This window comes from Phoxinus phoxinus (assembly GCF_949152265.1).
Source record: "Phoxinus phoxinus genome assembly, chromosome: 3".
NCBI lineage: Eukaryota > Metazoa > Chordata > Actinopteri > Cypriniformes > Leuciscidae > Phoxinus > Phoxinus phoxinus.
This window is the reverse complement of record NC_136878.1, coordinates 24,718,707-24,735,255: the sequence shown is the minus strand read 5'-3', so window position 1 is coordinate 24,735,255 and position 16,549 is coordinate 24,718,707. Positions and strand designations below refer to the sequence as shown.

Genomic DNA, 16,549 nt, shown 5'->3' with positions numbered 1-16,549 from the left:
AGAAAAAGTCAGAGTCACAAGGGGGTTACAGAGGTCAAAAGTGATAATATACCTGTGAAATGAAGGCTCACTGACTCTGGTAGACCTGTAGGAATGAAAGATTGTTAGTCGTTACTTTCACAAACAACTGCTAACAAATCACAGTAATTAGCAAGCAGGGTGAGAGATTATTTCATATTTAAAAGGTTATGCTGAAGAGGCGAGTTTTACGACAAATGCATCGCTAACAATGCCTCAGCCGTTGGGTTTGACTGCTCAGAAGCGCCGATTAGCATCAGAGTCATAATAAATAAAAAGTGCGCTGACACATTTGCTAATTAACTTCCCATACAAACTATACGCATTTCAAATTAATGAGCGTGTCATTCTAGTATTGCATGCTACTATTGTTACATTCATAGAGCACTGTAAAAAAAAAAAAAAAAACTCTCCAAATAAAACTGTTTTGGGAATCAATTTTCTAGTTGAATGAATAACAGAACTGTAAATTAACTAATTTGAGTTGTATTAAAACCTATTACACTGATATACACTAAACATATTCAAATGTTTAGTCTCTTATTATCAACAAAGCTGCATATATTTGATAAAGAAATACAATAAAAAAATAGTAATATTGTAAAATATTACAGTTTTTTTTTTTTTTTATTAGACTTCTTAAATGTAATTTATTCCTGTGAATATTCACTCCAGTCTTAACTTGTCACATGATCCTTCATAAATCATCCTAATATACTGATTTGGTACTACAAAAAACAACAACTAACCTGTAAATGAGTACTGATAAAGCTCCTGAAGGTGGGACGGTGCTTGTGGGGGTCTGTAGATAATTTTGCCACTGTCTACATCAGTCTGGGTGAAGAGGCGCACATGATGGTAAGGTCTGTCCTTGTGCTCCAGCGCACCTGAAAGAGGAGAGTGGCATCATCATATTCATATTAATATAACAAACCAATATTATATGCTCAGGATGAATAATGAAAGAGAGATTGTGGGATAAAGAATATATATGCAAAACTGAATTAATATCAATGACCTAAGCCATTTGGGTGCATCACAATCCACCATTTTTTTTAAACGTAAGAGAAGGTTCATGACCATTCTATTAATAATTGTTATTTAATCCAGAAAAAACATCTAATCCATGAAAGGATATGCTTCTCACAATTAGCGTACCCTTGGCAAGTTCCGCCTTTGAAATCATGTACTCTTTATTTAATGGTACAAAAAGGAGAACAAAACAAAACTATCAGGCTTCCCTTATGCCTATGAGTGTCCTTCCCCTCACCCCTATGACAATAATAGAGGTTTAGTTACCATGGCCAGAGGTGAGTGCTTTGGTGATGTTGTAGACAAGCTTGTCGCTGGGCGTCTCAGAGTCAGTGAAGGAGAGAGCAGAGGGAGATATCACAGTCACGCGATCTTCTAGTGCCTGCACACACACACACAGCCAAAAACATCTACACTGATCAAGACCATGTTTGCTGTCAATTGTCATATGCTTACCAAAAATGCTTGCATTTATTTTATATTTATTCAATAATATTACAACTAAAACCATATTCTATTACATTTAAAATGTAATTTATTCATGCAAATTTTTCAGCAGTCATTACTCCAGTCTTCAGTGTCACATGATCATTCAGAAATCATTATATTATGCTGATTTAGTGGTCAAGAAACATTTCTTATTATTATAAATATAGAAATGTTTTGTGATGCATTTTCCCCCCATGATTCTTTGATTAAAAGAACGTTCAAAAGAACAGCATTTATTTGACATTTTTTTGGTAACAATGTGCAAGTTTTTACAGTCAATTTTGATCAATTTAATGTGTCCTTGCTAAATAGAAGTATACATTTTTTGGCCAAAAGGAAAAAATCATATTGACCTTAAAGGAACACTTCACCCATTTGCATTAGACTTTGTATCTTTAGAAACCCAGTCATATTTTCGAATGGTCATGGTTTATTCCCTTATTTTCCCCTGAGATGGGAGAAATAAGGATTTAAGTGTTCCACTTCCTGCTTTTTATGACGCAAAAATCGTCAATTTGCGTCATAAAAAGCAGGAAGTCAAATTTCTTTGAATAAGGGTAAGACTACAAACACTAGCTCATCATTTATCCAGTAGAAGGCGCTGTTCCGCATGTTTTCAACCCGCCCATAGAGGGATCTCACTCACAGAATGTACATATAGTGTCAGCCATTCTTTATTTGGAAGCTAAGCAAACAGTTTCTTATTCTGTGGAGAAAGTTGAGTAGTAGCGGTGACCATCCTCTTTTTCCCGGACATGTCCGGCCGTCGAGATCGTGATGTCCAGGATTCGGCTTTTGCTTTCTGCAGTCGCATTCATAGTTTACATGCACACCTTTTGTTTCAATCTAACTGAATTCATTCCGATTGGTGAATCTGAATGTAGTGTTTACATGAACGCTAAACAAGTGATCGTTTGATGTGCGTTTTAACATTGCTAGGAAAATTCCCGCTCCTCCGTGAGAGATACGAGACCGGTGCGTCTCACAGGCGCCGGCGCCACTCATCAGTAATCACGCCACCGGGCTCGCATCGTTCTCCGCGGCCGTCAGTCTCGTTCCTGCTCGTCACAGTAAACATGAGGAATGGCGACTGAAGAACGCAAAAGCCGAATCCTGGACATTTTGGGCGACATCAAAATACTGGGCAGACTCACGGAGACTCACTAGTAGCATAGCCTTGTTGTTTACTTCGATCTCTTACCGGTAGGCGTGGCCTCCTAGGGCAGCGAAGCAAGTGCATTCTGGGAGTTGTTGTCTTTCATCCCCATAAGCCAAAAATACATTTTCTGTCTTTTCTCAGTCTAGAAGGCTCCAAATTCAAAAATAATTTCACATTTCTTCTACATAAATGACCCATTTTAAATACACATTCATCTTTCCAGAGGTGAAGTGTTCCTTTAAGCTTTTCTCTACATTTAACTGGCAAGGTGTTTTAAGTGAAAAAATAATACAGAAATATAGGTTAGAAAAAGAAAAAAAAGAAGCAGTTTCAAAGTCTGGATTCACTGAATTTTAACTAGACAGAGAATCATTTAGTTTTTTCATGTCCTGCTGTTTGAATCTTACAGTAATCTGCAGGTCGGCTCCAGGTGAGATCTGAGGCATGCCGGGGCTTTGAGGCATCACTCCTATAGTGAAGGTCTGCTTATCACTCAGAGTCTCTGGATAAACCTCACTTGAAACCTGTCAACAAAAGCACCCACGCATGAACACACATTTATGAACTAAACAAATACCACAGTGCGCATGTGCGTTTCCACTAGAATTTATTCATTATTTAATTATCATGAAAAAATTGTCTGTGTGGACCAAAATAAATTTTGTTGAATTGAAAAAAAAAAAAAAAAAAATGGGGGTGTGGGGGTGGGGGTGTCTGCTCAAAAATCTTGAGCAGACACCAGACAAATAGGTTGAAAAAACACTTCATGCTCACACAAACACCACTGAGGACATAAATTAAACCGTGTCGAACCATTAAAACTCAAATCTTATTTAATGAAGTCTGTGGCACCGGGCGCAGCCTCAGGCAAGACGAGAAGAGAAAAGAACAAACAAGACGGGAAAGCAATTTTCTGCAGGAGGACAAAAACACTGTTGTGTCAAGAGTCATTAGGGGTTTAAGCTGATGAATTAACTGTGATTGAATGTCCTTTAATGCTGCTTACACTGATTTGAAACTGGATTTGAAGACAAATTAGCTCATTTATACCGAAGTAATGCAGTGAGGCTAGTGAAGGAGAAGTAGGACAGGTGGACAAATTGGCCTAAGAGTGTAAAGCAGAACTGAAGTAAAATGGAGAAAATAGTGCGAGAGACGGGAACAATGTGTTTATCTTCCTAAGAGGTTTGTGTTCGCTTTTTGCATCACTTGTAACAGGAGATACGCTGATCTACAAGTCTGATTTTGTGTATGTGAGAGAGAAAGAAAAAAAAAGGTACCAAAGGTTGGTAGTTTTTTTTATTTGATTCTTTTTTAATTATTACAAGGCTAATTTGTCAACAAATTCTTGCTGAACTGACAGTATATGCCTTGGGTTACATTTATTGCGCAGTGTGTCTCACCTGAAACTGAAAAGTGTCTCTCTGTGTTCCAGAACCATAGTGTCTGTACCAGACAGTTCCTTCATTAACATCTTGCTGTGTAAATGAGCTGGTGGGTGTGGTGTCCTGACCATCTGGGAAAGACTGCCATGCTTCCACAGGACCATCGGCGGGCATAGACACCAGCACGATCACTCCTAGACACACACAAGTGTCCTTTAGAAAGAAGCATTTTACTGTAGTGCACGACACTGAATTGAGTTCAGAAAGAAAGACAGACATAAATAGAGTAAGGAATTCTGGAGTCAGATAATGATGATGATGATGTTGATACCGTGTTTGGGCTGTCCACTCTCAGAATAAATAGTGTACAGGATTTCAGAGTCACTGGCTCCTTGGAACTGAGCATTGAGACACTTTTTAGACAGCTGCACCATTCCTCCCTCCCTCACCCAGGTCTTGGGCACTGAACGCAGGTGAGGAGTCAATATAACCTAAAGAGAAGCCATAATGCACCATTAATGGTATGCTTATTTCAGCTTATAACAACAGCATGTAAAGTACCTTATGATAAAGTAATAGTTTATACACTACTGTTCAAATGTTTTTGAAAGAAATCTCATAAGTTCACGAAGGCTGCATTTATTTGATAAAAAATACAGTAAAACAGTAATGTTGTGAGATAATATAACAATTTAAAACAACTGTTTTCTTAAAATGTATTAGATTCATGTGATGGCAAAGCTGAATTTTCAGCATCCATTATTCCAGTCATCAGTGTTACATGATCCTTCAGAAAGATCCTTCCATTTTACATTGAGAAACATCAAGGCTACACTTCCTATGCCAGGAATCTTTAGATCCTGAGTGAGCTCTGAACATCCCAACACTAGCCGAGGAGCTCATTGTGGTGAATAAGATCATCTGCTTCACAGATAATCAAAGACTTTCAAGGACGTGGAGAGATGAAAGCTCTGATTCACAAAGGAAACACATTGGCACCCTTCCACCACCTTCCTGCTGATCCTGATCACCTCTCTGAGAGCGGGATGGATTTATAAGGCAAGGTTTTCACGGAAGAGTTCGCTCATAGACTCTCCCTTAATTGAGATTTTTGCTGTATTTCATGTAGTGTATTTCTACCTGATATGACCCTTAAAGATGACTTTTGCTTGTGTAAACTACTGTCGATTCTTTCGTATTACATAACACAAGAATACAACCAATTAATTTTGATGTTACACATCAAAACGAAAAAAAAAAAATCCCAGACAAAACATCTTCTACAGTGAAGTTGATACCAGCAAAGACTTTCTTTCATTCTCTAACTTTCTCTCGATTTAGAGATCAAAGTGTGGATAGTGCATGTGTTTGAGGTCTCCAGACTACATTAAACCAAGGATCATTCACCATTGTGACCAATTGCATGCATCAGGTACTGCAAATGCCAAAGAACTTCTCTTCAAAAGGCTAATTGAAAGTCAGCTTCCTCATTTATCCTTTTTGTCTTCATTGCAGAGAGATCAGTGACTTTGTCTCTTAGCGCCTTGTGTTGTGGATGTAATTTGAACTTTCCACTCAATGACACTTATGTGATTGCAAAAGACCTTGATGAGGCCTTCGTGCGATTCTGCCCAATATAACTTGCTGCGATCTTACCAGTAAAAATGATGTGCTATTGATCAGAAAACAGAGTGTTTACCCTGAAATAGGGCTTCCATTTGTCAAAAGCTGCTTAGGATGGGAGATAAGAGGTTGCAGCAGGGAACAAGGCAGGTGTAATCGGATGACACTACTGAGAGATGTGTGGATAACTGTGTATGGAAGGGGGAACAGAGATTGAAAAGAGCAAACAAAGTGCTGCTATCTGTCTAGACATCAGCAGGCTGAGGGCATGTCAAATAGTCAGAAAGAAGCCATTTCAGGGGGGTGGTGATGAGTATGTATGTATAGTGGGAGAGAGGCATGAGATAGTGGTGTTTACCCTGTCATGAAAAGCACTTTACGCACAGTAGTCTATATCACAGAATTGATCCTGTGTCTCAATGTGCTTGCACTGTCAGAATTGTATTTTTGCTAAATTGTCCCTACGTCATATTTGTGCCATATCTAGGGTACATACTAGTACCTTAATGTTTAAATATAATCCTGTGAGGTAAAGAGCAAAGTAGTTGCAACCTCTGTATATTACTTTTCAGCCCTTGGTACTATGTGTATTGTACTTTGTTGTTGATGTTTATTTGGTTCTGTTCCTTAGACCTATCTTTGTAAAGCGACCTTGGGTGTTGGGAAGACGCTATATAAATAAAAAATATTATTATTAATTATTAGTAGTAGAACCCTATGTGATCACAAACAGACACCAACAGTAGACTGTAAAAAGTGATAACCTACAACTGTTACCTTAATGAGCAGTTTCTAGCTTACCCAATTTATTTTCAAACCCAAAACAGGATCCCCTTGCAAGTGATCCTCATCTTAAATTATAATGGCAGCTAAATCTTTTTAAGTACAAAGACCCATCCATCTCCCTCTCGTCCTATGTAGGGTCACAGGAAAGACGGAGCTTTTCCCAGCATCTCAGGCTGAAGGCATGTATAAAGACTTATTTATAGATTTAATATAAAATGAAATGTTGTTCCAAAATGAAACAACTGGCTTTTATATTATCATATTACTAAAATATTAAACTTTTGAAAATAAAAACAGATTTGTCTATTAATTTCTACTAATATAAAACTAGGACTGACAATAGGAAAACAATAATTGCATGATCTCTGACCAGTCTATAGAAACTGTAATAATATCAGATTGAGATGTGTTGAAAATCAGATTGAGATGTGTTGAAAATAGTGAATTAATATCTCAAATGAAAATGAGTCTTAAGACCCCTACCACAAACACTACCTCCTTGGAATTACCCAGACTCCAGTTAAAAAACTAGCACTGCCCCCTAATATTCAACTAATTGTTAGTCAACTAGAAGAGGCTTAGTCAACCAAAAATTGAGTCGGTTAGTTGCAGGAGAAAAAAAACCTTGTGGTTAAGTCTCGCAGTTCATGAGGGACAGATCGTTAACGGCAGGCCCTTGTGGTAATTACAGTATATCCGGCAGGAAATCCAAATGTTCGCCTATCATCCATCACCCTCAAATATGGCTTATCATTTGAATCATGTAAGTAGTAGCAACATGGCCGCTTGCTCTAACGTTAAACTAGATAAATATACATTATTGTTAGGTGCTTATCCAAGTGTTTGTGCACAGTGTGGAAGCTAAAGTATAGCGCGTTGCATGACATGGAGGCGCCGATGTTGTGCCAAAGTCTGACTCCCACCAAATTATTACCCCCCTAGTATTGATAGGTTTAGGATTAGTTGTGGTGGAGGGGTGAGGATTAGGGGTGGGGTTAAGATTAGGCAATCAGGTATCCACATCAACGAGGGGGGTATAATTTGGCAGGCAGTCGAAATACGGCACAACACTGGCACGATCACTTGCATTTTTTCCTAACCACAGCAGAAATAACTCAAAATACTCAAATTTTGGTCATACAGATAAGAGTAATACGTCATTCGAAACTGATTTTTTCACAAATATATTTTTTTAAAAGGGTCTACTTTTTAATTAGTTGATTAATCACTTAAATGAATGACTACCAGTCGACTAGTAAAATCTTTAGTTGAGGGCAGCCCTATAAAAAATAAAACAGAAAAATGTTATTTAGGCCTATCCAGTGATGTTAATTTTTTTCAGTGTGCTCTTGAGTCTTGAATGATTGTGGACATGAAACACATAAATCAAGACATTACGCAGCGGTAGCCTGAGGTTCAATCATTCAGGTGAGTGCAGGAATCTATAATTAGCCAAATAAAACCTTGGTCTTAGTCCAAAATGTAGAAGAGCTGATGGCCTGCTGTTTTTTTTTTTACACTTACTTGAAAGAACATGACACATTGAAAGGCCTATAAATAATTATAAAGTATTGAGTTATTAGTTATAATCAGCACATTTACAATGATTAAAAAAAACTTCCAATTACAGAAAAATGTAGAAATTAAACACATTCAGCTGAAAATAAAATAAAAGCAGAGGACATGCCGTTTCAAAGGATATAAAACTACATGATAAGCAGAATAGCACTGCACAAAAGTATGATAAAAAAAAACGTTTTATGAAGAATACTTTTTGATCAGGTGAACTGTCTGTCACTTAGCAAATCTTTTTAAGAGTAAAAGCAGTCATGTCCGTACCTTTGGAGCAATGCTGATGTGAAACAGGATGTTCTGGTAGCTGTGTCCATCATTGACCTGCAGCAGAAGTCTGTCCTGGTCTCCTTCTGAACCATCATGTACATACTGCAGCTGCTCAAGATCCAGGTCTTCCAGTTTAAAATTGGTTACTTGCACATCACCATGCACGTGTGTCAGGTGACCATGTTGAGGTGGATCCAGAACCGTGATGAAAACGTCTTGTGGGTTATCAAGGTCACTGATGTGAAGGATGGACCTGCTGATGACGGCTGTTTCGCCAGTGTTAATGTACAGGATTTGGTTGGTGATCACACTGGGTGGCTGTGGAAGGGGTGAAATAACATTCATATTATATTCAAACTCAGTTTCAGTGAAACAGACAATCTTATCAGTCAAATATTTAAGATTTCACAATTTAATATTGGCGCCCCAATCCCCTTATTCTGTATTCTTTTTCCATCTACGTATTTTCCCAGTTTTATTTTGTGAATTTAGGCACGCAGAGATGATAATTCTATCAGTGCTTGACTAGAGTTGCTCAAATGAAAGACAAGATGCATGAAAATGAGGGAAACAGAAGGCTGATTTCTGTGCATTTGAGGTCAAAATGGGACTAACACAGACACAAATGGACAATATTGGATATCGCTCTGTATTTGTGTTCAAGGTCCCTGCCAGGATCCAACATCACTTTGTCTATCATGAGGCAAATAAAAGAGATGACAAACGTTGCAGGCACGATTTGAATTAGTGTTGTCCAAATGAGCACCAAAGCATTTTGTTAACAATATACTTTTTGTGTAAAGCAATTTACACTAATGAAGATTCATTAGGTTGCAGTTGCACAGAGATGTGGAGAAAATCAGGGCACATTTGTTTACCACCACACAGGGAAGACAAGAGCAAATGGTTTATTTGCAAAAGACAATCTTTTCCCCCAGGGAGGGATTATTGCATTTTTTTACTCTCTTTCTCTAAGGAATAGATTCTCTCTCTCTCTCTACTTTGAGATACTGCCTCACTCAACGGAAAGAAGTGCTCTGACTTCTTGGGCTGCTGTTATCACTCCATGAGGGGCAGGAATGTATTTTGGGTGTTATTTGTTGCAATGACATCCATTAGATTTCTGTTGGGGAGCTCAGGTTTCTGTGTGTGTGTGTGTGTGTGTGTGTGTGTGTGTGTGTGTGTGTGTGTGTGTGTGTGTGTGTGTGTGTGTGTGTGTGTGTGTGTGTGTGTGTGTGTGTGTGTGTGTGTGTGTGTGTGTGTGTGTTGGCTGGTGGAGGTCAGTGAGACAGGCAGTTCTCTGGAGGCTTTATCTACAGTATAAAGTGTAACAAAATGCTACAGGAATGAAAGCGAGAGAGATAGAGAGAGAGGGAAGAGATGCTGGCTCACTGTGAGCTATAATGCTCTCCTCAGAGTGAGGATAATGGGCAGTCAATCTATGTTAAGGATGTGGACTATGGGTGTAAGCAGAGACTGTATAAGACAGAGGTGGTCGCTCACGCAATATGGCGACTGTAGGAATGGAATGCTGTTATAAACATATTTGTTGAGAAAAACGATCTGTCCTTTATATGTATCAGTAAAAGTTTGGATGCTCTTGGAATAATTCATATTTTTCATGATCTTAAAAAACGATTGATCTTAAAATGTGTTTAAATGCTTAAAATAGTTTTGTAGACAAATTGTACCTAAATATGAATCTCTTTACAAAGCTGAATACTTCATGAAGTTGGTTGAGAACATGCCCAGAATATGCAGAGCTGTAACCAAGGCAAAGACTGACCCCTTTAAATAGGCTAAAATATAAAATAATAAGATATAATTTGTTCATTTTATTGGGCACTACATGTAGTTGGTTTGAATGAGTTTATTATTATTCTAAAAATGTGTGAAATAATAAAACAAATAGGTTGTACACACCAATTCTGAAATGCTGTGCTAAATGTAATAAAATAAAAATGTGTTATTATTTTACATAATAGTTGATAAAAACAAAAACAGAACATACCGGTATTCACTCCAGGGTTTTGTTAATCAGGGAAAATGCTAAATATCGGCAGAATAATAGGCCTGGCAGATAAGCTGTATATTGGCCATGCGCATGGGAAAAGGGGTGGACAAAAAAATTCTAAATTTAGAAAAAAAAAATAGGCACACCTGAAACCACAGGTACGCAAATATCACATACTCTCTAAAGATGTGAGAATGCATCTTTAGAGAGTGTCATATATATGTGAGTGACGAGAATGATGAAAGGCTGTGAAGAAAAGGACATCAAAATGTGTGTGTGTGTACCTGCTGGGACAGCGCCTGCACAGAAACAGTCTGAGGCTGAGAGAACAGCTGAGGATCTGCTGCCCTTAACATGAACTGCCCACTTCTGAGAAACAAGCAGATTCAAGGACATAAATAATATTGGTGAGTCAGGGTTTGCTTACATTTAGCTATAAAACCAAAAATCATCTATATTGTAGGGACCAGCTAACAGTCCACACAAAGAAAACAGCTTGGTAAACATATGAAATAATGTCATACTATTGACATAACCATACTGGACCAAATAATGTCTTAATGAAAATGATTAGCTCATTATTCAATGGGATGTAATAGTTTTTATTTCACATTGTGACAGAAAAACAAACGTGTGTTTGTGTATAAAGTGGACAAAAGCAACCCAGAGAAGCAAGACGCAGGGAAACAAACGGCAGAGATGAAAATGAGAAAAAGCCTGAGTAGCTTTTAAAGAGAAATGATAAAGACTGAAAAAGGGATACATTGTGAAAATAGGGATAATGAATCAAATAGGAGTGAAAGTGTGAGGGCACACAGATCACTTGTTAATTAAATCACAGAGCTGAAGGGAGTGAGAGGAGCCATTAAAGATATAAACTATGAGAAAGTTGAGAGAAAATTGAAGGTCAGCAGTCAATCTGACTTCCACACGTGATCAACAGAAATGCTGCGGCTTATGGTCACTGTGGGGTGTGTGTGTGTGTCTTGTCAAATGCCTCAGCAACTTCACCGAGGTAATTAAAGCTAATGACTGCGCACACTACTCGGAATTAGTCCATCCCCCAAAACACACACACTCGACACCCGCTCGCCTTAAAACAAAGTTGTTTTACTCCTGCAGCATCTCTCTGGATATTTTGGTGTATACATCAAATATCTAAAATATGTCTATCTAAGCAGAAATGGGCCACATCCCGCAGGAATGAAGAACAGAATCGTCAACTAAAGTGATATTTCAGGAGATGAGAAATGTACCGGTAATCTCTTACATGAACTATAAACAATATGACTTTTTAGACTTCCATAAATTATCTAGTTGATAAATACTGAAGACACACACATTCACTCATGAGACAGCATGATACACAGTAATGCTTTTAATGATACTTGTACTGCTTATGAATTATATGTTTCTAATGACTTCTCAATGTAGAAACAAATATCCTGGGGAAATGACCCAGAATTAATTCTGCCACTCCATGTTACACACACACTCACTTGGTCTGCTCTTTATGATGAATGAAGCGCACAGCTCTACGTTTGAGCTGAGTAAAGGTGAAAATATCATCTCTGCCCAGTGCTCTGTCTCTGTCATTCTCCAGGACCACGAGGTGGCCGTTACTAGGCGGTTGAAGGAGCTGGAGCAGCATGCTCTCTGATTGGCTATCTGGATCCTTAATTGACAGGAGAGCTGGATCCAGAGGCTTAACTCCACCAATAGGAACCAGTAGAGAGCCATTGATATAAAGAGATGGAGCGCGGCTGTTTGCTGTAGAAACAAAAGTGGATGGGATGGTCAAATACTCTTACAGACATAAAAGCATACAGAATTTCTTTGAATATTAACCACAAAAGCTCAATAAAAACATAAAACTAAATATATTTCAAATAGACGAATGTAAAATATAATATAAGGAAATATAATATTTACTCTTACTCTCAGAAAAAAAGGTTCAATGGTGTTCTATATAGAATCCTAGGTCTCTTGATTCATTTTTTAAGAATTCTTTATTTCAAAAAGGCTCTATATAATGCGAAATGTCTTAAATGATTGCATAATACTTTCATGTTTAATGGGTTATTTCAATTTTTTCTAGTCATAAAGTATGTTATGAAATTTTGATTTTAATTTTTAATGTTATCGTTATCGGCCCAATAAAAGTCGATAAACACTTCAGAAGAGCTTCAGATGCTCACTGTTCACCATGATGGTTTTGAAATGCTTGAAATATGATTGGAATCACTTAAAAAAAAAGGAACAAAAAAAAAAGTACAGTTAACATGCAAGTCTGTCAGATAGGCTACATAAAAGTATAATGAGAACTTCATTATAATTGTGTGCTTGGGACATGGATTTTAACGGTGAGACTTTAGTTTTTGTAATCAGGCTCTCAAAAATAATATAAAAACTCTTATTTAGATTTATTGGCCAATATATTGGTTATCTGCTTTTAAATATAAAGAATAATCGGTTATCGGTATCTGCCAAAAATGTAATATCGCTGCATCCCTAAAAAAAGAATAAAAAGAAAAATAGTTAATTAAAACTAAATCCATAAAATGATCCCATGGGAACCTCTAAAGGCTCTATATAGTGCCTGTCAGAACCCTTTAAGGCTCTCTATAGAACCTTTTATTGTAAATGTGTACATACTAAAAGCCCTGCACCGATTATGTATATCCAAGTATAAATATTTATTTTGGTCTGTAGAAATATATGATATGTAAAGCGGAAATTCCAGGTTACCATGGCAGGCTCTTGTTTTTCGGTCAGCGTAGTATCCATGACCACAATCCGGGATGCATCGACCACCCTTCAGGAAGGAACTCTCAGCACAGACGTGACACTCACCTGCACTCACGCACTCCAAGCAACCAGCTGAGCATGCTGGGAAATAACAGTAAACAATCTGTCATTAGACTCAGGTAGGACACGAGAGGGAACTGCGTTATGGTGCGTTCACACCGGACGCGAATAGCGCGTCAGGCGCGAGTCATTTCAATGTTAAGTCAATGCAAAGACGCGTTACGCGCGTAAAACGCGTCTAACGCGTCTTTGCATTGACTTAACATTGAAATCACTCGCGCCTGACGCGCTATTCGCGTCCGGTGTGTGGGTGCAGTCACACTATACTGAGCTTCTCTAAAATGAGCAGATTGGTAAGCCTGCCAAAATGAACAATGTAGGCAGTCACGATCACTCTCTCAGACCAGATTTACAGCACTCACCGGTGCACTGACGGGTCGAGTCGTCTAGAAAGTAGCGCTTTCCGCATTCCAGTACACACTGTCCATTCAACACAGCATACGGCAGCTGGCACCGCTGGCATCGGCCATGGGTCTGGCACTGATCACAGTGCTCATCACAGCCTGTTCAGAGAAAGAAGAAGAAAGAGAAAGACTGAAGACATGAAATTTGATTTATATTTTATATGAAATCCAAGTTGTCTATAATTTTACATACTAAAATGATTTTTAAAAATTCCTTTCAAAAGTTGGTAAAATGTTTGAATGTTCTATGCTGACCAAGGCTGCATTTCTTTTTATTGAAAACAGTAAAAAAATAGTGATGTTGTGAAATAATACTACAATTTGAAATAACTTTTATTTTATTTTAAAATGCAATTCATTGTGATGGCATTCATGGTGAATATTCAGTGTCACATGATCCTTCAGAAATGATTCTATGATAATTTTGTGTTGATTCATTCTGTTCAAACATTGATCAATGTTGAAAACAGGTGTGTTGATGATTCATATTTTTATGTAAACCGCAATAGATTTTCTTTTGCCAGGATTCTTTGAAGACTAGTTAGTTCAACAGAATAGAACAGCATTTATTTAGGATATTTGTAACATTACTGTCTTTATTACATCACTGTCACTTTTGATCAATTGAATACCGTATATCCTTGCCAAATGAAAGCATTAATTTCTTTAAAAAAGATTAAAATATAATAAATTGTAATAGATGTAAAATAAATTCCAGTTCCTCTGCTGACATGTTTCAGTGTCAGTGAGTTAAATACTACATGCTACAATAACTTGATAATATCAATCTTTCAAAATCACAGAAGAAAGTGAATTTTAAGTAATGTGCTTCTTCAATCTGGTCTGTACCTACAGCACCGCTGATAGACTTTCAGTCTAATTTGAAATCAATCCATTAAAGTGCCATTAAACCTTGGCTCTAGCACAGCGGCTGATGTTGGCACTATACAGCTGAAGTTAGTGGCCCTCCCTCCCCGACCGTGACAACTGACTGAGAGATTGAAATGTCAACGTTTATTGAGCTGGAAAATTGATTGGTTGGACTCATAATGAAGGTTGTTAGTTTTGTTGATGACTGACTCAGACATCTCTCGGCATCCTGGTAGAATCCTGGCGAGCAACCCGGCACACAAATGCCCTCCTGCAGGACGTATCCCTCCATGCACTGCAGACAGTCACTACGCAGGGGTCCGCGGCACGCGTTACAGCTCCAGTCGCACTCTGAGAGAAACAGAGCGAGAGATAGAGTGGGTGGGAGGAATATGAGAAGAAAAATTATTAATTGAAGAAAAGCAAATTGAAACTAGAAAGAAAAAGGCCAAGAGACAGTAATGAGAGAGAATGAAAGATTGGCATTAGATTAGCATTTATTGAAGGAAAAAACAGTGTATGATAAAGACCAATCACTTTCAATTCAGTATGCAAATTTTGACAACATTATTGCCTAAAGGAATGGAGAACTTTCTAGAAATGTTAATTAATAAAGCAATATGCCAAGAGAGACTGTATGTTACAGTGGGGTGTTTAAACCCCTTGAAGTTACGATGTAGCGGAAACAGTGACATATTTTCGTTCATATATTCTGTACAATGTATAAACAATTTGGCCGCCAAGTAATGTAGTTCATTAGTTTATCTGTGGCGAGGTAGCAACTTATATAGAAAGTGCAATCACAGCTGTGCATCAACTACCATTTAACAACCACTTTAACACAGCTCATCCGAACAGAATGGATCATCTTTTTATAAGCATTTCATAAGGTAGGTTTTATTTAAATTTAAGGTTCAATTATCTGCAAAACCAAGCTTGAATAGTATCTGTACAAAAAAGAAATATGAAGGATTTCAGTACACCGCTTGACTTACAATGAGAAAGATAAGAGACAATATTTCAGTTCTCAAATCATCCATTAAAGAGAGCGCTAGCAGACCATTTGATAACTCACCACCAGACCTCCGCTCTCTAAATCAGCAAAGCTCATTAAAAAGCCCCATCACGCTCTTTCTGTCATCTATATAATCTCATCATCTCTCCACTCATTCAATGAAACCATCCTCCCAGCCAAAACATTTCAAACATTCATCTGAACAGAACAGTGGCTATAACTTCATTTAACACTACATCCAATTCAAATGTCAGTGATGTCCATATTTACAGCTTAAACTCAAAAGCAGCTCATTTGTCCATATGTCATTTAGACTGTGTTCTTCTTTCACATATCCATCCATAAAGACACAAACAGCAATGATGTCCAGCATTATTGATGTGCTCCCTCCAAATATTGTCAAGGTAACCTTCATTCACTGTACTGCAGGGGTAAACAGCAACATATCTGGATCACATTCGTACTCTCTCTGTAATTGTCCCTCTTTCTAACTCACTCTCACTCATTCAAAAACACACATCTCAAGGGACAAAAAAAATCTATCTCCTTTTGATCTTCTCTGTAAGTCCCATCAAAACAAAACAAAAGGTCTTTATATGGGTATCTATGTTCCACACCCAAATCCCAAACCACATCGTATTATGATTTGAACACACTCACTTTATTAAAAATATCTTCTCTGAAATTAAATTAATTATTTATTTAATTAGACTAGTGTCTTCCTGAAATGTACTTGACCTTAATTGTAAGATATTAAAATACATTCTCTTTAGCCCAACTGTTCTGTGCATTTTAAGGATGCATGTTAGTTATACACTGATAGAGTATGTAGGATGTTTCTTCAAGGCTGGAATACACTACACAACTTTCAAGATCTGAACAGTTTTTAAAACAATAAGCTTCATACACTTTCCGACTTGGTACATGGTTACAGAAAAAAAAAAAAAAAACGGGGCATCGTACACTAAAGACTTTCATGTTGTTCACACAACAACAAACACAACAAACTCACACAGAAACATGGTCCTTGTTGCTAGGAGACGC

At 37.6% G+C, this 16,549-nt stretch overlaps 1 protein-coding gene across 2 annotated transcripts in view; it reads right to left on the bottom strand.

Moving 5' to 3' along the window:
• The window catches only part of fras1 (Fraser extracellular matrix complex subunit 1), a 120,384-nt gene that overhangs the window by 27,473 nt on the left and 76,362 nt on the right, over nucleotides 1-16,549 (bottom strand). The window contains exons 24-35 of one of the 2 annotated variants that reach the window (XM_079607018.1): nucleotides 14,701-14,841; nucleotides 13,579-13,719; nucleotides 13,097-13,237; nucleotides 11,848-12,118; nucleotides 10,633-10,717; nucleotides 8,332-8,652; nucleotides 4,415-4,574; nucleotides 4,102-4,277; nucleotides 3,106-3,222; nucleotides 1,318-1,432; nucleotides 768-905; nucleotides 53-85 (exon numbers count right to left, since the gene is read on the bottom strand). In XM_079607018.1, coding sequence (XP_079463144.1) covers nucleotides 53-85; nucleotides 768-905; nucleotides 1,318-1,432; nucleotides 3,106-3,222; nucleotides 4,102-4,277; nucleotides 4,415-4,574; nucleotides 8,332-8,652; nucleotides 10,633-10,717; nucleotides 11,848-12,118; nucleotides 13,097-13,237; nucleotides 13,579-13,719; nucleotides 14,701-14,841 — 1,839 coding nt within the window. The remainder of the gene's footprint in view (nucleotides 1-52; nucleotides 86-767; nucleotides 906-1,317; nucleotides 1,433-3,105; nucleotides 3,223-4,101; nucleotides 4,278-4,414; nucleotides 4,575-8,331; nucleotides 8,653-10,632; nucleotides 10,718-11,847; nucleotides 12,119-13,096; nucleotides 13,238-13,578; nucleotides 13,720-14,700; nucleotides 14,842-16,549) is intronic. The other variant, XM_079607019.1, reaches the window with a different exon arrangement.